This window comes from Aulonocara stuartgranti (assembly GCF_965226115.1).
Source record: "Aulonocara stuartgranti genome assembly, chromosome: 3".
Lineage (NCBI taxonomy): Eukaryota > Metazoa > Chordata > Actinopteri > Cichliformes > Cichlidae > Aulonocara > Aulonocara stuartgranti.
Genome location: NC_138941.1, coordinates 70,486,385 through 70,509,263, shown reverse-complemented (window position 1 = coordinate 70,509,263; position 22,879 = coordinate 70,486,385). Strand labels below are relative to the sequence as shown.

The following is a 22,879-nucleotide window of genomic DNA, read 5'->3' as shown; positions in this document are numbered from 1 at the left end:
CCACAAAATAAACATGGAAACTAACACTGGAATTTGACAGGGAAGAGGGTGCAACACACGGGGATTAGCGATGGTTTATGTGGGAGCTCAGTGTTTAAAGACGTTCATGATGTCTTTGTAAGCAAACCTATTTAAAAGGTAAACATGAAAGAACGTCTTTCTACATTCATGTTGGTTGTCCTGTTTTTTTTAATTCATGGATTTTTAATGGTAGCAAATGAATAAAATGGCCTAATCAGTTATTCTAAATGTGAATAGAAGTTTATAATGTTTACCAGTTTTTCTCAGTGAGAATAGTGTGTGACAGCTGACAGCGGCATGGTCAGTATTCGGCTGGAGCTTTGAAACCATGGTGGAGGATGCAGGGTGTCCTCTATAGCCGGGGAGCAGAGAGAACAGTGGGTATGCTCCTGACCCAACATGCAAAAATAATTTACTTCTCACACAACACACGAGAACCAACTTTAGTTTTACCTCATGAGAAAAAGCATTTCTGTAACCTGCTGTGGTCAAATTATCCTCACCAGCATACTGACCTTGGTTGTCAGAGAGTCCTGCTCCAGGACTGGAAAAACTATTGCAGTCAAGCATGGATAATGTTTCTGAGAAAAAAACATGTTATAGAATAAGAAAAGGTGTGGCCTGCACCTCAGACGTGCTGCTTTGTTTACAGCAGTGGTCTTCAAACTTGACTGGATTAGTGAGAACCAGAGAGTCACTGGCTGCAACACATCAGGTGTTCAGCAGCTTCCTGTAAAGCACATGACTGTAATCAGAGTACAGGAGAGTGACTGAGTTCACTTCCTCTTTGTGATGGAGGTGATTTTCTTCTTTATATTGTGTCAGATAAAGTCTGACAGCTTTTCTTGAATTCATTTCATATGATGTGTTTTCACTAGGGATGGGTATCGAAAACCGGTTCTAGTTGAGAACCGGTTCCCACTGTTTCAATTCCTTGGAATCGTTTGCCATTTTTGCAAACGATTCCCTTATCGATTCCAGTCGCCCCGAATGACGTCACCACGTTGCGGCGCGTCATTTACCTGGCAGGAAACACGGCGCCTAAGCGGCTCAAACGCTCAAAAGTTTGATTATACTTTATGAGAACCGATGACAACAGGGCAACTTGCAAAGTAGATATTTCATTTAAGGGAGGAAACACTACGAATATGCAAAAGCATTTGCTCACAAAACACGCGATGACACGTGTTTTTAATTCTGCTCCGGACTCGTGACTCTCAACCCAGCAGCAGCGCTAACGTTTGCACGCCCTCTCCCGTTAATGCGGCAGGTAAATAATCAACTAACAGTGCATATTATGTTAGCGCAATCTGCCTTATTACAAGACCTGCCATTACTGTACATGTAGGTGACCATGATGAGAGAGACAGACAGAGTCTGGCTGGCGCTCGCTGGCAGTTCTCGCTGCAGTCTACCGGTAGCGTCTCCTTTCAGGCCAGGATAGACGAGTGTCACCGAGCAGTGTCTAAGTTTGTGGTCAAAGGCTTGCACCCATTTGCCACAGTAGATGCCCCCATTTTTGGTAAGTGAATGTGTTTAATTGTGGGCAGGGACATTACTGGATATTCTTGTGTAATTGCCACAGAACAATTTATGTTATACTTTGTTATTGCTACAGAAGAATATTTATTTTATTATTTTACATTTACAATTTTTTTTCCTGGGGACCCTGTGACACCCCATTGAAGAGCCGTAGGCTGGATCTCTTAAGATCTCACTGCTGGGTTTGTAAGGCCATGTTACTCCTAAATTTCTATCTTGTTCAAAGAGAAGATATAAAACAAAGTTCTAAGCTAATCGACCTTAGTGTTCTCCTTTTTAAAAAAAAAAAAAGAATCGATAAGAGAATCGATAAAGAATCGAATCGTTAAACAGAATCGAAAATGGAATCGGAATCGTTAAAATCTTATCAATACCCATCCCTAGTTTTCACAGATGAAACCAGACAACAGTAAATCAGATGTTTACACTACCTTCACATGACCTTCGTCTGTAACCAGTAACCCCTTCCTGTTATTCCCAAAGGATCTCTGAAACTCTCAGATACTTTGAATCCATCTCCCAGTTTTCAGGTCAAAGCAGCTTTGAGCAGCAATCAGCAGGATTTTTCTGCTCTTGGGTCTTGAGAGGCTGTCACACTTTCTCCTTCTCCGTTATCTTTTCTGCTTGGCTTCTCTTTGTATAGTCTCGCTTGTTCTCTAACGCTAAGAGAGTCTCCTAGACGTGTTCTCTAAAAACCTGAAGAAGAATTATAGATTTGATCAACTGGTCCCTTAATGAAACTGACACCCTCCTGTTCTTGGGAGATCCCGTCCTTGTCCTGCAGAGACGTTTGCTGCCGGATACTCGTCGGTCACATCGCGTGTCTGGCAACAATCTCGATGGAGGACATTGAATGACATCTACCAATTCAGAACCATGATAACAGAGTTCTGGCTGATTGGAGCTGGCTTATCGAAGAACAAAAGCGGCTACAGCTGTTCAAAATCCCACAAGGCTGGCCAACATGATAGACGATGGGCAGGGCTGTGAGCACTCAGACTGTGTTTATTGAACACAATATGGATAAGATGTTGGAGAAGAACAATGGGAATTGAGAGACCTGGTGACCAGTGACAGACATTAGACCAACTGTAAAATTGGAAGCAGTTTGTTTGCACTAACCAGAACAGCTACCATCTTCATCTCATGCAGCCCCCCTGGCGCCAGCTGGAAGCTCAAGGCAAAAGCTGATGGGAATAAAGTATTTTAAAGTCTTTAAACTGAACTCAAACACAAACTACAAACTGGTCAGACATTAGAAATGAATTGTTCCTCTGAGTATTTGAACCTGCTCTTGTGTTGCTTTTGTGTGCTGGTGTCACTGATGGCTGCTGCTGGGACAACAGACACACAAACAGTTTGATGTCATCAGAAATCCCTCTGCATACACTGAGAGAAAAGCTGCTTTACTTTCACACTCCAACACTGTTATTATGTCCTGCAGTTTGAGTGTGTAACAGCACTGCCCCCGTGTGGTCAAACTGGAGCATTGCACATGATAATTCTCATCCACCAACCTTTTTAGACCTCCACACACATCTGACCCTGATTTAGTGGAGTCTTTAGAAATTTCAGTGTTTCTAAAGTCTATTTCCTTTCTTATGATAATTTTAATTATTATTATTTGTTTTTGTTATTTTATGTGTCATAATCTTTTATTTTGTAGTTGTTTCAAAATGTTTTATTCTTTGTATCTGTACTTTATGAACTAATGAGGGATCAAAAATGCTGTAAAAATGAATAAAAAGCTCAAACTTAGACCCTCCTGTATGTACTCAGGTCTGTAAAGCCCAGCAATGACACCTGGTGGCAGAGAGGTTAACTGCAGTCACGTGACCGTCCTCTTTTTGCTGTGCAGTACAGTGTTATTTTTGTACCACTATTCTGAGGGCACATGAAACATTTGAGCGCACGTAAAAAAAATAATAAATAAATATGTGTTGCATTTTTAGGAGAGATTTATTTTGAGCAAAGAAAATTCATTGCTGCGTGCAAAAAATGTATTTCAGTGTCTGCTATTATCCATATACACACACAATAACAGCCCATATCGCTCAGTTTTTGCATTTGCTCTTGCTCAGATCTCTGCGGACCTGCTCGCTATGTGTTGCTGGCACTCTCAGCAGCTGTGTCCCAAAACGTCGGCTGCATCCACCGGAGGCTGCATTTGAAGGCCGATTAAGTTACAGTCAGGCGACGAAGGCTGTCCCAATTCATCGAATCCTTCAAATGCGTCCTTCACTTCCCCGAATTTGAAGGATGGGTTGGGTGTGTCCTTCGTGGCCCACCATATCCCAGAATTCAAAGCGTGGCCCAGCCAATTTCAGTTTCCAACACTGGCGGCCACTACTAAGGTTTTAAATTACTTTTATTAATCTTTCTTGGTCACAAAATAAACTTTTAACATATTTTCAGGTGAGAAAGTAGCCGTGTAAATTTCAAATATCTGGTTTATCAAGACATCACATATTTGCAAAAGTGCGCTGATGTTTTCAGAGACGTCTCTTACCCACCAGCTCGATAGGGCTTTAGAGCGTGATGTCATGGGAGGAGGCGTGGTCACGATTTTTGGTCGGCTGCCATGCGGCGTGACGTCAACTCTAAAGCCCTATAGGGCACACACAGACACACAGTGTTGGAACGACGATTACAAGATGCTTAAAAGCAGCTCAAAAGAGAGTGAACTGTATAGAGACTGATTGCATCCAGAGGCGAAGCAGCGGTACTTGCAGAAAATAGCGTGCATTGGAAATGTGGACCCGTATGACCTCACAAAATAATTTTCTTCAGGCTTAAATATCTACATAGACTCACTTAAATCTTTTAAGAAGTGGTGCTAAAGCTTCTACAGAGTGCCGCAGCGGTCAGTTGAATAATCCGCGAGTTTCTCTGTGAATTTCCCATTACGTCGTTGCGCACTCGGAGCCTGTTTAGGGGGGTTTCGGTGTAAAAAGAAGTTTTCTTCCCACGCACAATGGACACTAATGTTTTTGTCACTTTTTATGGAATCAAACTCAAAGTAAGGTCAGTACTTCCACGCTTTAAACGCTGCACGCTCATACTCTCTCCGACACTCAATATATGATCCATTGTTGATCTGCACACAGCTGTTGTCACGAACATCGCACTCGCTTACGTCACTGTCATGAGACATTCTCAGTAACGCGTTACAAGTAACGCGTTGCTGCCCATTTCTGATTGGAGCTGGCTCGGACCTGGCTTATCGAAGAACAAAAGTGGCTACAACTGTTCAAAATCCCACAAGGCTGGCCAACACGATAGAGGATGGGCAGGGCTGTGAGCACTCAGACTGTGTTTATTGAACGCAATATGGATAAGATGTTGGAGAAGAACAATGGGAATTGAGAGACCTGGTGACCAGTGACGGACATAGACTACTGTAAAATTGGAAGCAGTTTGTTTGCACTAACCAGAACAACTACCATCTTCATCTCATGCAGCCCCTGGCGCCAGCTGGAAGCTCAAGGCAAAAGCTGATGGGAATAACAAATCCCCCCTTGGATAATAAGACTGTTTGTTGTGACTTTCTTTCCCCTCATTCAAAGGCCACCATCAGGAGCTCACAGTCAGCCATGAGTGAAGGTGTCCTCATGGTTCAGCTGTGTTCACAGTAATAGTCCATGAATCCTCTGATGATCACACTTAACCTGTCAGCCTGTCACAAATAATCTAGTTATTGTTATTCTGTGTGACTGATAACACAGATTTAATTTACAGCTCTGTACACAGATAAACCGCAACCAGCATCTGTCTCTGCAGCCTCTGCTGTGCTTTACTAAACACACTGTGGAACTTGGTGTTTTCATAGATGAAAATGATGCAAATTGCTGACCTGTCAAACCAGCTGGAGTCTGAGCTGGACTCAGTCACACAAACAGGTTGAACAGGATGTGCTCTGTGCAACACCTGCATGTAAAGCAGAAGCAAAGCTGTTCCTGTGAAATGAAAGTGAAAGCCTCTCTGAGCGTCTCCCTGTAGAAAATGGAGGCTGAGCTCAGTCAGATCACTCAGCCTGCAGACAAATGGAGGCGTGTTTGAGACGTGCAGATAAACAGTCACGGCCATCCTGTTGTCATGTTATCAAGTGCACGACGGCTCTCTGCACACACTTTGAGTCCTTATTCACATTTTCTATAAGTCCTCATCTCTGTGGACCTGAGGGATTACCCACAGTTCATAGTGCTGTGATGGTCAAAACATTAAGAACAAGAATGGAAATAAATAAATAACCAAACTGAAGGTTCAGAGGAATGTAGCTCATCTAAAAATCTGTAAAAAAGTTTTTGTTAATGAACAGAAAATGTATTTTTTTTATTTCTATAAACAGTGAAAAACAGGAATTTTCTGTCATTTAATTGTTTCTCTGTTACTTCTGTAGCCTGGTGGAAGTCCGATATTATGGGACATGCCACTGGATGGCGCCGTTTCTTTTGGGGTACCCCTTGAGTGACGGGGCATATGTATATCTGCCGCGAGAGCGACCTATTCAACCCTTTAGTGGGGATGCAACCGTAGATGGACATTCTGTAGAGGAGTTTATTGATGAAGTACAGAGGGGCATCAGAACTAGAGGCTAGGGTAATGATGATCAGGTTGACTTCATTTTTTCCCTCCTCAGGGGTTCTGCACTTGGAAGAGATCAAGTTATGTACTGGGGGAGAGCAGATTGAACCCGAAGAAATTTTTTGTTTTCTCAGAGAAGCTTATGGTGAGAGGCGCAGTGTAGCACAGTTACTGCAAACCTTTTTTAGCCGTTTCCAGCTAGAAGGTGAAGATTTCTTTGAGTACTCACACGCTCTGTCCCAGATCCTCCGCTTAGCCCTTAAACAAAGGCCTGATGCAGTACGAGACACAAAGATGGCAGTTAGAGACCAGTTTGTGGAGGGAGTAAGAGACTCCACTCTGCGAAAAGAGCTTCGCAAGATGGTGAGGGAAAAGCCAGAGTCTACGCTTTTTGATGTACGTCAGGAAGCAATTGCTTGGTCTATGGAAGAAAAACCTAGTGGCACCAGAGTTGCCAAGAGCAGGCCCATATTAAGTGACAGTGCGGTTGCAGGGGATCAGAGTACCCGTGAAGCTCCAGATAGGTCACCTGCAACTCTAGATGAAATCCTTAAGGTGGTTTCTGAGCAGGGCAAGGCTATTGGGGAGTTACTCAGTGTGGTTCGGGAGAGTGTTACATCCAGAGAAAGGGCCCCTAAACGTGGGATTCCCAGATCAAAGTTCCAGTTCACTGATGATGGGAAGCCCATCTGTTTCAAGTGTAAGGGAGTTGGACACATTGCTACGGAGTGCAAAACCCTTAAGCAAGGAGCTTCTCCAGTTTCTGTTCCTGCATGGCTTAAATTGACTGCAGCTAACTCATTGCCAATTCCTTATATAGGTTACGTTGAGCTGGATGTGCAGGTCATGGGGTTAACGGTGCAGGAGTGTGGGTTTTTGGTAGTCAGGGACCCCGCCCCAGAAAGCACACAGCAAAATCTCCAGTGTTAAATTAACACTAGAGAGTGTCTATATGGGTCCACACCTCTGAGTGTTAAATACAACACTGTTGAGTGTTAAATTAACACTTTTGACAGTGTTATATGTTTAAAAGTAACCTAGTCAGTTTTGAAGATTAACAATGGCTAACACTGAGCAGTGCTGATTTTCTAACACTGGAAAATAACTCAAAATGTTAGAAATATTCCAGTGTTAGAAAATCAGCACTGCTCAGTGCCGTAATTAACCGTTGATCATACTTGAGAATATTTTAATTGTTATAGGTTAAAGGATGAACTCTGATGATGAAAGCCCACGCCTCAGAGAAACCCGGAATGGAGTTTCTTACACAGGTTTCAGAACTTTGTGTGTGTTTCAGGTCCTGCACTCTCAAAGACTGAATGAACCAGCATTGCAGCCATGGGTCACTGTGAGCATCACAGGGAAGGTTGAAGCCGCCCAGTGCACCTGTATGGCCGGAGTCGCAGAGACCTGCAGCCATGTCGCTGCTCTTCTGTTTAATGTAGAAGCAGCAGTGTTGATCTGTGGCACAACGACTGTTACAGATGAACCTGCATACTGGGTTTTGCTGGGTAATATGACCAAGATACAGCCAGAGGTTGGCCATAAGATGGACTTCTCCTCTTCAGCTGCCCAAAAAAAGGCTCTTGATCAAAACATAAACAGACCATCTGTAGTGACAGGTAAAAGGAGCCGTCCTCAAAGCAGAAAAATCCCACCTGCTACTGTGGAGGAGTTGTCACTGCTATTGGATACTTTGCTGGAACACAGTAAAGCTGTGGGTTGTGGGAATGACCCATAATGTTTTATCTAGGGGTCTAGATTTATGCCTGTAGTGCACTGCTGTGTAAATAATTTGCATTTACTGAATATATACTGACTGAGTCCCACTGTTCAAAAGTTGAATAAAGAAACAAACTAATTTTTGCCCCTTTTTTTTTTTTTAATTAAAACCACTTTATAGAACATCACACCAGTTACAATGTAGAATCCATGTCATTTATAGTTTACAAATGACAAAATGTTCACACAAAATCATGAGTGTTTACATGATATCACCCACTACTAACATTACTTTATTTACTGTATCTTTTGAAAAAATACAGCAATTTTAACAGCACAAGACTTAAGAGTATTTAACAGGAGCAGGTTTCATTCTTCTCTGGTTTTATTACCACACTGTTCACCAAAACGCAGCAAACCTTCACCACCTTATCCAGGAGGGTCACCTCTTCACCCTCACATGGAAGAAGTAATCTGATTGGCACGGTGGTATGTTTGAAGCAGGTCCCTTGTGTAGCGCTGGAACTCAGTCATGATGTTTCATCCATTTCATCGGCTGGTTTGCTGCAATAATGCCAAATAATTAGCAACTCTATAAATAGAAGGTAGTTCTGCAAAATCACTCAGTATGTTTGTTCTAATTTGCTATGAGCTCAGAGCGCATCGAAAATAAAACTAATAGGCTATAAAGAGTGATATGAACATATGTAGAACTTACCGGAATGAAAATGTCTGGAGCACCAACAGATATTTGGAGATGGAAGAGAACTGGACGTCAGCTCCTCTCACAGCTGCTATCCAGGCTGGACGCCTTCGTTTGGTAACATCGATACACGAGCTGCTCGTGTTGCTTCCAGGTTGGGAAAGAATGAAAAGATAAACCCTGTTGTGTGTGCCTTCGCTCCCTTTTCGCTTGCGCTTTGTTTAGACCCCCAAAATGGCGGTCTAAACCAGCGTGATGTCACAGGGGTGGGCGTGGAAAGGATTTTGGCCTGATGCGCCATTTTCCAGGACCAAACAAAGCGCAAGCGAAAAAGGAGCACACAGCTATGGTTCTTCAATGCTGGCTGCAATGTTCGATCACACGACCGGCACGGGAATAAGCCTAAAAAGGTTTTGTCTTTTTATTCTTTCCCAACCTGGAAGCAACATGATGAGATAAGATAACCTTTATTAGTCCCACACGTGGGAAATTTGTTTTGTCACAGCAGGAAGTGGACAGTGCAAAAGTTATGAGGAATAAAATAAAATACTAGACTATATACAGTAGAATAAATAGAATAAAATATACAATAGGATAAAAATAGAATACAAATGCTTTATACAACTGAGTAAAAATACTACATTGCTGACCTTACAAAACGAAGGCGTCTAGCCTGGATAGCAGCCGTGAGACAAGCTGATATCCAGTTCTCGTCCATCTCCAGATATCTGTTGGTGCTCCAGACATTTTCACTCCGGTAAGTTCTATATATGTTCATATCACTCTTTATAGCTTAATAATATTATCGTTGGGGCTCTCGGAGGTTGTAGAAATTGCGAACAAACATAGAATTAAGTGACTGTGCAGACATACGTGCTATGTAACGATTCGCTAATTCTTTCGCACAACTGTAGGGAAGCCTGCCTATGAAATGAATCACACAAATCCAGACTGGGTACCAACGTTACACACAGTAGCGGTTTTTGATACAGGCGACATGGGCGGTTGCCCGGGGCGGCATCGTGGTGGGGGGCGGCATCACGGGCATCGGCAAAAAAAATAAAAATAAAAAATTGCTCGTACTCATGCTGCCCCGACATTAGCCAGTGCATATTGGGGATGGCATAGGCACCAATCGGTTTTCTATCGGCCATTTGCTGGGAGTAAGGGCGCCCTCCGTTTGCGAGGTGCGCCTGCTGCTTGCAGCACAGGGCAGAGAGGGCGGGGGATTCTCTGGCTGGCTGGAGCTGCATCTAATAACCAACTAACTAATAACTAACAATATTAATAATTTCTACAAAAAACTAATTTAGCTCTTCTAGATGCATAAACTTCATCACACAAGTAAACACAGCCTGATTGGAAATGCGGCATAGGTAGGAACAACCAGTCTTGTAGTCGTCCCCATTCACTCTCCAACCAATGATCACCTTCCAGCTGCAACTTACATAAACATAAAGGAAAGGAAAAACTCAATGCATCATGGGAATCCCCCGGCAGCCTACATCTATTGCAGCATAACTAAGGGAGGATTCAGGGTCACCTGGTCCAGCCCTAACTATATGCTTTAGCAAAAAGGAAAGTTTTAAGCCTAATCTTAAAAGTAGAGATAGTGTCTGTCTCCCGAATCCAAACTGGAAGCTGGTTCCACAGAAGAGGGGCCTGAAAACTGAAGGCTCTCCCTCCCATTCTACTTTTAAATACTCTAGGAACAACAAGTAGGCCTGCAGAGCGAGAGCGAAGTGCTCTAATAGGGTGATATGGTACTACAAGGTCATTAAGATAAGATGGGGCCTGATTATTTAAGACCTTGTATGTGAGGAGCAGGATTTTGAATTCAATTCTGGATTTAACAGGAAGCCAATGAAGGGAAGCCAAAACAGGAGAAATATGCTCTCTCTTTCTAGTCCCTGTCAGGACTCTTGCTGCAGCATTTTGGATTGTGCATGTATTTTTTTAAAAAGTGAATATCTACAGCTGCAGTGTTAAAAAAAATTTGGTTGAAAAATTTGGTTGCACCTAATTTTTGTGTTGATACACCTAAGAAAAAAAGTTAGGTGCTGAAACTTAAATGTTTCACATCTGTTGCGTCTTCAAAAACCAAAATGAAATCACTGAGCCTCACACAGGAATATTGTTGCTACTTGTTTTACTGAACCTTCTTTTTAGTCACATGTTTACAACACCAGTGTCCATTCACTGCCTCCTACAGGACACTCTCTTCTTCCACCTTTGTACAGGACATTCACGTAACGCAGCACCGATGCTGCCTCACCTGGCATTACCAGTATAGCAACACACTATTATCACACTCATTGTATCTGTGTGTTCTTCAGATGAATAACATGAACTTCAGATGTCTGTACTTGTAATTAATAACCGCTATGCATACGCAAACAAATATATTTATATAAACAAATAATTCTTTACGATACCACAAGATCAAACAGATTTAAATATCAAACAAAGAAAACACAAAATCCAGTTTCTAAATGGAGGTGTTTGTAACTAAGGGGAACAAATCCAATTCGAGGCTTTCAGTTTCATTTCACAGGAACAGCTTTGCCTCTGTTTTACCTGCAGGTTCACATATGGAGAGAAATTTGCCTCGCATAGAAATCTGTGTATGCTTTGGAACTCGGTCTCTGTGTGTCTTTATAAGAGAACTCACTTGTCAAAACACAACCTAGATCCAAGTCCAAGAAACAGAACAGTGGGAACAGACCCAGAGACGCTAACAGGATCATGAGCTCTTCACATGTTTAGTTTGTAGAACATAAAGTGTGTAAAGTCACCAAAGTGTAAAACAGAATAAAACATTAAGGCTGAACTTAACTCATTTCAACTGGAGGAAATTTACTCAGTCACACTTCCTCCCATGAACACAAAGGTCCACTGTTTCTGAGTACACCACCTCTGACATCACAGATTCCTCTCTTATTGTTTCTGTTTTGTTTCTTTGATAAGCTTCATCTGAAGTTTCGATCAGCTGATGTTACATAAACAAACTGATTTAAAAACAGACAGGTGTGTAGTTTCACTTTGAGATAACTTCCTGTTTTCATGCACAATCAGAGAAAAGAACGTTCCTTGAGTTTGGGAGAACATCTTAATATTTATATATAGTATTTATACTATGAAGAGTATTTAAAGGTTTTTAACATTGGAGTAAAACTGTGACTCCAGCCACCCATGAAACACCAACCATGTGAGACTCAAAGCTGCCATTACTGATCCAATCACATGTGCTGAGGTTGTGACTGTGGACAAACACAGCCTCTCATAAACTCTTTGATCATGTGTTTCACAAAAGGAACAGAACACAAAAACACAGACTCACCACTGAACATCCCCACCAGTGACTGTGTCCACAATACACTGCATGCTGCTCACTTCCACTAACAATGAATGTACTGCATCATTAGAGCCCTTCATGTTTCAACAAAGTGGCCACGCGTGCACATACAACAGTGAGATCACATGGCAGACAAGAAAGAAAAGAAACATGCACACAAAATTATTCTTGAAAAAAAGAAAGAAAAAACAGTTGGGTGTTTTTTGTTATTGTTAAAAGCTGTCAGACTTTATCTGGCACAATATAAAGAAGCAAATCACCTAAATCACAAAGAGGAAATTTAGTCAGTTACTCTCCTGTACTCTGATTACAGTCATGTATGTTTTCTCTGTGTGTGTTTGTGCTGCTTCTTTGTCCAAACAAACTCACTGGTTCTACATAAAGAACAAAGATTTGCTCTCTGTGGCTGCAACACAACTTAAAGACCTTTTTTTTACTGTCTGTTTTGTTTTTGTTTCTCTGTGGACAGATCAAATCAATTTCCCATATTGTTACAATAAAGTTACCATTATCTCAACTCACTGAGACACACTGGCAAATCAATCAATAAAGCAAAGGTGGACAAAGTTCTGCAGAACAGCTGCACAGGAGCTCATGACCTTTGACTTTATTCATTAAGATCAAGTTTATCTCAATTCTCAGAGTGGAGGGTTGTCTCTACATTTCCCTGTTTCCTCGGAAAAGTTCATTTCCTGTTACTGTAAAACCTGCTTTACCTGTTAAATGGCACGTCAAAGTGAAACATAAGTCAGTTGTTGAGCTGTCTGGCACAGAGGTCAGTTCAACAACAGATTGACTTCTTACAAATTGCTTTGTAAAAGCAGTAGGTTCCTTTTGACCTACAGAGAAAGCAGATGGATTAAACCAATCTCACGCTTTTTATCTTCATATGGATGTTTGTTCATCCTGATGATCAGAAGAGTGTTTGAGGATTTAACACATCTCTTAAGAACAACAGTAAGTGTTTGCTGTCTTTTTCTAAAATCATCTTCAGTCAAACTTTTTAGGTAAAAAGTTTCAGTTGTCATGGTTACAGTTCAGTTAGCTTCCACCCACAAAAATGTTTGAACAGAAAAACTGTTTCAAAAACAATTGAGACAAATTTTAAAATGTCATTCAATTTCTACTGTCATTCAATTTCTACTGTCATTCAATTTCTACTGGATGTTAACCCTGTAAACCCTGAAACATGAAATTTCTAGAAAATTCACATTTTATTGGTCCAACATATCAAACGTCGAACCAACACGACTTCTTCTTCTTCTGTATCAGGTGTTGAATCTGAGATTGAAGAGTTGAGTTTGAACACGCAGCTGAACAACAGGTCACGTGGAACAATATGTCCTACACGTGACCTGTAGGTCACGTGTAGGACATTTGTAGGACCTGTAGGACATTTTGAGATCGAGCAAATCGTTGAAGAACAAATTTTGATCTTTATTTAAACCTTAAATTTAATCTGATGTGTTCAGGTTTAAACTCAGGTTTAGTTGTTCAGTGAAAACACCAACAGACTCAGAACAAACTAAGAGTCAGATGAGCAGAAACAGAGAACACGGACATGTCTGCTGTAACTGCGTCGCTCTGCTCCACGCTGATGTTTGTCCTGTTCGTCTCTGCAGGTGAGATTTAACTCTGAGATAAAACAGGAAGTTTTGGCTGTTTAGTAAAAATATTTCCCTGAGACTTATTTTCATATTGTTTCAGTTTTTCTGTTTGTGACGATGAAACAAGAATCAAACTGCCGTCAGAAACAAAACGTTCTTCTGCTTCAGCGACTGAAACACAAACTGTTCCTACATGACGACACATGAGAGGTTCTGATTTTGTTCTGTGGAGATCGTTCAACAACTGAACACTAAAACTTTTCTACTTCGTTTGTTGTGACGCACTTATTTCTGCGCATCCTCAGTCCAACCTACCAAACGTCACTCTAACGCCACGTCCTCACGAGACACGGAAGAGTTTGAACCGCAGCTTTAACTTTATTTGAACCTTAAATGTAATCTGATGTGTTCAGGTTTAAACTCAGGTTCAGTTATTGAGTGAAAACACCAACAGACTCAAACATTTAGAACAAACTAAGAGTCAGATCAGCAGAAACAGAGAACACGGACATGTCTGCTGTAACTGCGTCGCTCTGCTCCACGCTGATGTTTGTCCTGTTCGTCTCTGCAGGTGAGATTTAACTGATAGAAACTAAACTGAGTTTATTTCTGAGATAAAGAGTCTCAGTCTGGTTTACATGCTGATTATATTTCTCTAAGAAGTAGTTTATTACTCATTCAGTGTTGCGATCGACACAAAGCTGGGTGGAGTCTGTGTGTTGGTGCAGTTTGCAGCACAGACACAAAGAAGTGTAATGTGTGTGTCAGTGTGATGTGTTGTAGTGTCAGGAGTCAGGATGCAGCTACAAAGCTTCTTGTTCAGTGTATACAAACAGCTGTAGCTCCATAAAGGCAGCATGCAGAGACTCACAGTGTCTTATAATGAGAGGCTGCTTTCTCTCACACATGTTGTTCACTTATTATCAGCACATGTTGTTGTTCTGTGGAACAGAGTTATTGTAGTTTTTTCTCATTAGTTTGAGTTTTTATTCCATTTGGACTTTTTGTGTTTAGTTCAGTTTAGTTTCCAGATGATTTTCTTCTTTTTCAGGTTTGATTATTTATTGCTTGAAGAGTTTTAATAGTTTTATTCTTTTTTCATTCTTACTGTTTGGAGGTTTGTGTCAGAGGCCAGATTCGGGAGCATCAGTACAGCTGTTACAATAAAAAGCAGTGACTCAGTCTGACAGACATCCAGAGTCTCAATGAACTCGTCCATCAACAACATTTTATCAAACTAACAGATATATTTTTATTTGTGTTTGTTTCATTTTCAAAGTTCATCTCCTCTCTAACTTTGGCTTCATTTCTAATGATATAAATGAAACAATGAAAATCTGAACATGTTCAGCTCGGCCTCCTGTCTTTGTGTCAGAGTCTCCAAAGCAAACATGACAGCAGCTCACTGCCATCTTCAAACCTTCCCTTTCACTCTTGCTGCTGTCCTTCTGTCACAAATCAGCCCTGATGAAGATGCTCGGGATCAGGTGAGGAGGAGGAGAAGACTCGCTGTGGTGACGCCTGAAGGGACACAAGAAAAAACACAATCAAAGATCATCATCTAATAACAGAAGACAATCTTTTATTGTGTGTTTCTGATTGGCTGCTGTAGAAGTGAACACTTTGACCTTTAACCTCTCTGCTCTGTGCTGTTTCCTCTTTCAGACCAGAAAACCATCACAGCTGAGTCTGGACAGGACGTCACTCTGACATGTCGAGCTGCAAACAACAACATCATTATTTTAGAGTGGAGCAGAGCTGACCTGGGAGATGAATATGTGTTTTTGTACCGGGACGGTCACTTTGTTCCAGACAACCAGCATCCATCTTTTAAGAACCGGGTGGATCTGCAGGACAGACAGATGAAGGATGGAGACGTGTCTTTGATTCTGAAGGATGTGACGATTAATGATGCTGGAACATACGAGTGTCGTGTCTTCATGGAAGAAACACGCTCATGGAAGTTCATCAGCAGCATCCACCTTCATGTTGTTCCTCCAGGTGAGTGAGTAGAGTTGAGTGTGTGTGTGATCAGAGGTGAAGCTGCTTCCTGGTTGTTGATGTTTGTTTCTAAAGATGTTGCTGATGAGACTTTGTAGAAAGCAGCTGGTCTGAGTGATGTGATCAGAGTGCAGTAGATAATGTCTGACAGCAGTTTGAAGAGCAAATGGATTCTGTTCTGTTCTTCACTCATCACCTACCTGACAGCTGACACCTCACACCTGTTTCTCACCTGCAGGTCAGACAAGAGGACAAGATGAAGACAACAAAGATGGAGGGAAGGAGGATGGATCTGTTGGACTGATCGTTGGTCTGACAGTTCCTGCAGTACTTCTTCTTGTTTCTGTTGTTGGTTTCCTGATCTACAGAAGCTGTAAACTGAATCCTGCTGATCCACATTAAGCAGCATCTTCAGCCTCCACAGCATGAATGTGAGTCAGATGACAAACACAAAGAAAGATAAATAAATGATGGTGAACATCCAGCAGACGCTGTAGAAAGCTGGATGTTCAGAGTCTGATGTTATTTCTCTGCTGATCATCATGTTCAGACTCAGACCAACAGTGTGTGTCTGTGCTGTCTGTCAGTGACTCTGAACTACAGTTTATTCATCTTCAGACTGTTCATGAGATTTACTGACACAAAGTCAAACTGTGTTACAAACATTCATGAATTTCTGATCTCAGAGTCAGTGAGTGTTTTTGTGTTGGAGCTTCAGGTTCAGCTGTTTGTAAGAACTTGTTCTGTGAGAGATGAACAACACAGACCTGAGATCAGCTGCTACACACAATGAATGAAGTGACAACACAAACGCTGTGTGATGATCTGAGTGTAGATGAAGGTCTGTGGATTATAGACGATCAATAATCTGCCTGCTTGTGTTCAGAATCATTGATCAGTTACAAATGAACGAGCTTTGACTCAGTTTGGATGTAGAAATGTTGTCCAAGTCAAACTGAGCTCTTTGTGGAAGTAGAACAATCGTGGGAGACCATCAGCATTTACCTTCATGTTGATCCTCCAGGTGAGTGAGTAGAGTTGAGTGTGTGTGTGATCAGAGGTGAAGCTGCTTCCTGGTTGTTGATGTTTGTTTGTTGTATGGATGAGCTGGTGGATGTCAGAGGTATACAGATGTTTCTCCAGCTGTTGTCTTTGTGGCTGGTAGTCTAGAGTTGTAGAGCAGCATTGTTTGGGTAAGGTTAGAGCAGAAACAAAGACATTTATGAATCCGTCTCTTTTTCTCTACAGAATTCTGACAGTTCTGTATTTTTATGGCTTCTTTTAAACTTTTCTTTCTAAGACTCACACCTAACCTCCTGAGTTTTTTTCTTCCTGTGTTTTTGTGATGTGTAGGGCTTTTTTTCTTTAAAAATTATACACAAGCTTAAGATGCTGTTGGAATCACATTGACAGTCTGATGCTGTCTTGCTTAAATAAATGTTGTAGGTAAATTGATGGCGACTCTTGGGCTTTACTTCTGTGTCTAAAATAGTTTTAGTTATAAATCAGTGACTGTAGAAAACATGGACGATGCCACAGCTGCCCAAAAATGAAGCCAAAACGTCTCTATCACCCTCTCTTTTCTGGCTGAAGTATGGGTCATAAACCCCGCCTCCTCCATGTTGGCAGATGGACTTGCGGTCAAGCTAAAATAAATTAATTACCGTCCTTAGCTAGGTAGCTAGCTATCTAAGATGAGCACTCGGTTATCGGGAGAAAACTTGTTTTGTAAAGGTCGTTTAGGTGAATGAACCCTGACTAAAGAAATCAAGCGAAACGGCTGCTCTGTCACTAATTATCGTTACTGTACTTTTAATACAAGTATTATACTGTAAAGGCAACAGGCTGGACTCTGCTTCAGCTCCTGTGCAGAGCTGAATATTAAATATGTGCAAACAACAGCATGTTTTCAGTCTCTTGCCCAGTGTTGGGACTAACGCGTTATTAAGTAACGCGTTACAGTAACTACGTTATTATTGTGGTAACGAGCACGGTAACTAGTTATTATGCCAAAATCAGGAACGCGTTACTCGTTACTGGGATTTAGATAGGGTCGTTATTCGTTACTTCGTGTGGTGGCTATCTTGGAGCTTCCACAGATTCAATAACATTAGCAAGTGGTGGAGGCCAGCAGGTGGATGAGGGAAAGTGGAGGCAAGAGGAGAGACCCTAGGGTTGCCAACTCCCTGAAAAATAAATAAGGGACACCTCGTGGCCAGGGCCGGGCAACCCAGTTGTCTTCACCCTTCCCAGTGTGGTAGCTCTTTTTTTTGTGTGTGAAATTATTTTTTAACCATTTGACTTGAATTTGATTTAAGCAGATGCATATTCTTTGTGATATGACCATATGGGAAACAAATGATCATTTATTTTTAGCTCAAAATGACAACATTAACACAGTAAAACAGGTCTCTTTCTTAAACAGAAGCCTGTCATACTTAACTTTTGAGAATATAAGTAAATCTTTCTTTAAAAGAACTCTGTCCTGCTTAACTTAAAATTATATAAATTAATAGAAAGCAATAGAACAAAAATATTCTTGTAACAGTGCACATATAGTGCATTTAGTACAATTGGCTTCAGTTGAGGTATTATTTCAGCTTTTCTAAAGCTAATCAGCTGCTCCTGTTTGTAAACCCACTTGTTCCCATGATTACGCATCTTAACTCATCATCATTATTCATCTATGTATTACTTTTATGTATTAGTGATTTATTTGTTGTAATCATCTATCCTTGCAGTTGTTTATTACACAAAATAAATTATATTATCACACTTCTGGCCACATAGCGCTGATATTCACTGCACATGCCCATATTGACCTTAACCAGAGGGTTTAAAAAAAACAAACCAGTGTTTACATACCATATCTGCTTCTGCCGTGGCCTGGTGGACAAAAAATTGGTTAAGGGTTCCCCGAGCTTTCACGCCCCTCATGTTCTTCTTGTGCCCACCATTAGAAGCATGCCTATGGAAAAAGTGCGCCGGCACACAGTGCAGTGCGCTTTATAGGTGTTATGGTGACCTTTTCCAGCCAGGTGTTTTCCTTTTCCCATTCCTCCCTGTACTTTTGCAGCCTTTTTTTTCTTTCTCTGAGGGGAACAAACATTGCTGCTCTAATGCTGGGCTCACACTGTGCGATTTTTGGCCCATTTTGAGCCGATTTCTGAGTCATGCGACCGATTTGGTGATCGGCCCAATTTTGGCCTTCATCGTGCATCGTGTAGTATACGTGGGGTAACGAGAAGCGATTAACACCTCGAGCAGCTCCCGATCATCAATCGCTCGTGAGCCGCTCACACTGCTTACGCGCAAACACGTAAATGTCGGTGAAAAAGATGGAGCAGCGCGGCTGTGCGGCGTGTGATCTGGACACAAGCGATGGAGGCACAACTTGTAGAACTTTGGAAAGCTCATCCGAGCCTTTTCGATGTGGCCTCACAAAATTATCACGAGCACAACAACCGTGAAAATAGTTGGATTTACATGCTGCTCAATCACAGCTGCCTGATTAATGTTTTTCATTAGCAATTTAGCAAAGTTGATGGTGGTGGTGTGTCTGTGTGAGTGAAAGACAGAGAGAGAGAGCAAGCGATAGAATTTCTGTTATAACCTTCATTTTATGGAGGCACAGTGTGAGCACTCAGGTCGCATCAGAGCATCGGGTGAGACCCTGCATCGTGACCTACCAACTTCTAACCCCTGCGAGTCAATCGTGCAGTTTGAAAATCGCAGTGTCTGCCCAGCTTTAGGTGTACTGTCGTCCGAGACTTGCACCGCAGTGTCGGCGTTTGTTTCCCTGTTGGCCATGCTTCTTGTTGTGGTCATCTGTTGTCTTCCGGTATTTTCTCCGTAAGCGACCTTTCCTCGACCAATGAGATAAGCGGTAATCTGACTTGTCATACTCGAATTGTCATAAGTGTGCTGTCAGCTCATTGGTCACAAAGCAGGAGAGGGGCTGGGAATTATGTTTTCAAACAAAGCGTTAATTCCATTAAAAGTTATAGACTACTTTTGATTCTCACTGTATTACGGGACAAAGTGCATCCCTTATTAGCTCAATACGGGACGTGTACTTTTGTTTCTAAATACGGGACGATTCCGTTTTTTAAGGGACGGTTGGCAACCCTAAGAGACCCGAAGCGGCCGCCTGTCCGAGTGTCAGGTGAACTGAACTTCAGGTAAGAAGTTATAACCTGCAGTCCATCTGGGTCAGATATGAACCCAGTTTAGTTGGAGTTTATTTTCGTTATGCTGACTTTTTCATACTGCATGCTAGCTAGCATGAAGGAGTTTCTATACAGCTGGGTGGGTGCTAAGAAATACTTTCTTATTCTCATTTAAAATGTCTAGCTTTTAAAAAATAATTATCTGATTCTTACAACAAATGATTGATAGATTGATACATATATACCATCAAGACAGTGTACATCACTGTCACAACAGTGTTTGTTTTCATTCAAAGGCTTTATGGTTTTTCCTATAATGGTGGGCCGGTCTCTAGTCAAAACGCCCGGGCTAATTTTTTTGTCCCAGTCCAGCCCTGTATGCAGCTCATCTGCAGTCTGGTGTTACCTACATCTTCCCATTCAGAAGGCAGAATTTCCGAGTTCTGAGTACAATCGAAAGCACCATGACTGCAGTTTTTGTGTTGGATGTAAAAAGCGCACATGACGCTGTGACGTAGGCTAGAATCATGGCGGTGGTCAATGACAGTCCAGGCGTGGGATTTCTCTCGTGGAAATATGCACATTATTTTTTCCTTTCTATTGGTAGGTGGCACAGTGCACTTGTGGCAAGTAAGCAAGCTAGAAGACTGGCAAAGTTATGGAAGCAACACATTAACAAGAGAATTCTGAGTAAAACCAAAGTTACTTTCCTTAGTAACTAGTTACTTTGAAAGTAACGAGTAACTTCAAGTAACTGAGTAACTTTTGATGGAAGTAACTAGTAATGTAACTAAGTTACTAATTTAAAGTAACTTACCCAACACTGCTCTTGCCACATCTGTAAAGACAGTAACACCATTTTTTAAGCTTGTACTTCAGTAACTCCTCATTAATCAGGAACTATGGATTAAACTCTAGAACTGAAAAAATGTAGGAGAAGAACTTCAGATCCTGAGTGTGTGGGACAAAGAAGGATCAGCTTCATTTCAGACTTGAGAGATAAAATTTATATTTCAGTTTGTGATGGTTCTGTTCTCTTTGTGATTACAGGAGCTGCCCTCAGATTCAGACCTCAGCACCACCCAGTGACAGCAGACAGATCATCCAACATGTTCACATGTTAACTGCAAAATGAACTGATGAAAACAGTACAAAGGTTAAAGTACCACATGTGCTGTCAGTGAAAGCTGCAGCTGTTTTAGTGATAAAGTTAAACACAAAGTCAAAAGGATTAATCACGCATGTAACTGTCTCACTATATATCAGCATTAACAGGACCTCAGTTTGGTGTTTCACAAAGCTGCTGATCTCAGACCTGCACAGCTTCCGTTTTAAACACTTGATGTACTCAGCTGCATGAAGAGCACATTTGAGTTTCTCTGACACAATTAAATAAAACCTGATGAAGGTCAAAGGTCATCACTTGTATGTTTAACTGCAAACTACAAACTTGTCATCTGGAATTCTTTCACAGTTTTTTGCAGATAGTGTGTTATTTACCATAAAGTGATGCAGAGTTATTCATACCAGAGTAACCAGAGAGGATCATATATTTTTAAATGTATAACTTTCTACAGGACTGAATATATTATGTTTATGTAAAAGTCTGGAGCCTCTGGGGAGTATCCGAGTATTTATAACATTACACAAAGCAAAGGTCTCCATCACAGTGTTCATGAAATGCTGGGTTTATCCATCTCCTGGGGCGGGCCTACAGAGGAGTGCTGAAGATGTCCCTGTGAGGGAGCTGCTGGTGAAGATCATGAGTCCTGCTTGATCAATGCGAAGAGTTTCAGTCTTCCTGGTGTTTCTTAAATGATGCCTCTTTCAGTGGGTCAACAGAACTTCTGGCACAGGACAGCTGTGATGAAAGAAAGGGAAGAAGTTTCTCCAAACCTCTGGACCCAGAAACCCAGCTTGGTCCTGATGGTCTCCCTCACTAGTTTCTCTCCAGGGTGAATGTAGCTGTTGATATAATATGGACTCTATTATTAAATGAAAAGAACAAATTAGACTACACTACTGAAACCTTCTGCTGCTGTTTTTAAAGTCTCCATGTTACCAGGCTGTAGAGATTTAAACAGTTTTAGATCCATTACACTCACAGTCTTATGTTAAAATCTCAAAGGACAGCGTTATATTTTTGATATTAACAATAACTCTGGGCTTCTGTGGCGTGTGCAAAAAAAACCCCTAAGAGGTGCTGAATCCTTCAATAACACAGACTATTAGAGTAACAGGTTTGTAGCATCGCTAACTAGCTAGCAACAAGCCTCAAACACACTGCATATAATAGCAGCAATGAGAATAAAGAAAATAACAATTAAACAGGAATATTTCTATCACACCAATGATATTTAAAGGTAATAAAAAAAACCTATATTTACAGTTGTTCACACAGGATTAACCTGAGTGAGCTGTTCCTGGACCGTTTCTTTAACAACTGTTATAGATTACAGGAAGTCTCTGGCAGTGTTGCTGAATCTGCCTGAGCAAGATCAGACATGGATGGAGTGCTTCAACTGAGACCTGCGGTTTTTCTTTTCTGGTTGGCGAGTGGAGAATCACACAGGGTGGTCTGCAAAGAGCTTTAGGATGCCTCCTCCCACTGTTCACTGCATCGGCCATCCACAGGGTTTGCAGGGCTGGCTCAATCGACAGCTGCTACACCACTAAGATGTTTTCAGAAATATGTAAGCAGGCGATGGTGGATGCTATATTACTACTAGTATAATACTTGTAACTCTGTAGCAGACAACAGTTTGATAAAGTGCTTTCTATACGTTTCAAAGATATTTAGTTTAAATGGCCTGTATTTATATAGCGCTTTTACTAGTCCCTAAGGATCCCAAAGCGCTTTACATATCCAGTCATTCACACACACATTCACACACTGGTGATGGGAAGCTACATTGTAGCCACAGCCACCCTGGGGTGCACTGACAGAGGCAAGGCTGCCGGACACTGGCGCCACCGGGCCCTCTGACCACCACCAGTAGGCAACGGGTGAAGTGTCTTGCCCAAGGACACAACGACCGAGACTGTCCGGGGCTCGAACCGGCAACCTTCAACCTTCCGCTTACAAGGCAAACTCCCAACTCTTGAGCCACGATCGCCCCTATATAGTTTATATATTTGATATAATACAGCACATGTGTATGAATGCCCAGTGTAT

The 22,879-nt window shown here is 41.6% G+C and overlaps 2 protein-coding genes and 1 long non-coding RNA gene across 2 annotated transcripts in view; 2 read left to right on the top strand and 1 right to left on the bottom strand.

The window, feature by feature from the left end:
* The window catches only part of LOC309693309 (hemicentin-2-like), a 1,543,010-nt gene that overhangs the window by 428,225 nt on the left and 1,091,906 nt on the right, over positions 1 to 22,879 (bottom strand).
* Positions 931 to 1,857, top strand: LOC309696772. The gene is made up of 2 exons (XR_014273650.1): positions 931 to 1,291; positions 1,370 to 1,857. It is a non-coding gene; the product is annotated as an uncharacterized lncRNA (long non-coding RNA).
* The window catches only part of LOC309703187 (T-cell surface glycoprotein CD4-like), a gene marked incomplete at its 3' end in the record, with an annotated part of 159,227 nt that continues 150,233 nt past the window's right edge, over positions 13,886 to 22,879 (top strand). Inside the window, exons 1-2 of the mRNA XM_082527900.1 lie at positions 13,886 to 14,105; positions 15,200 to 15,535. Coding sequence (XP_082384026.1) covers positions 14,045 to 14,105; positions 15,200 to 15,535 — 397 coding nt within the window. The 5' untranslated portion in view covers positions 13,886 to 14,044. The remainder of the gene's footprint in view (positions 14,106 to 15,199; positions 15,536 to 22,879) is intronic.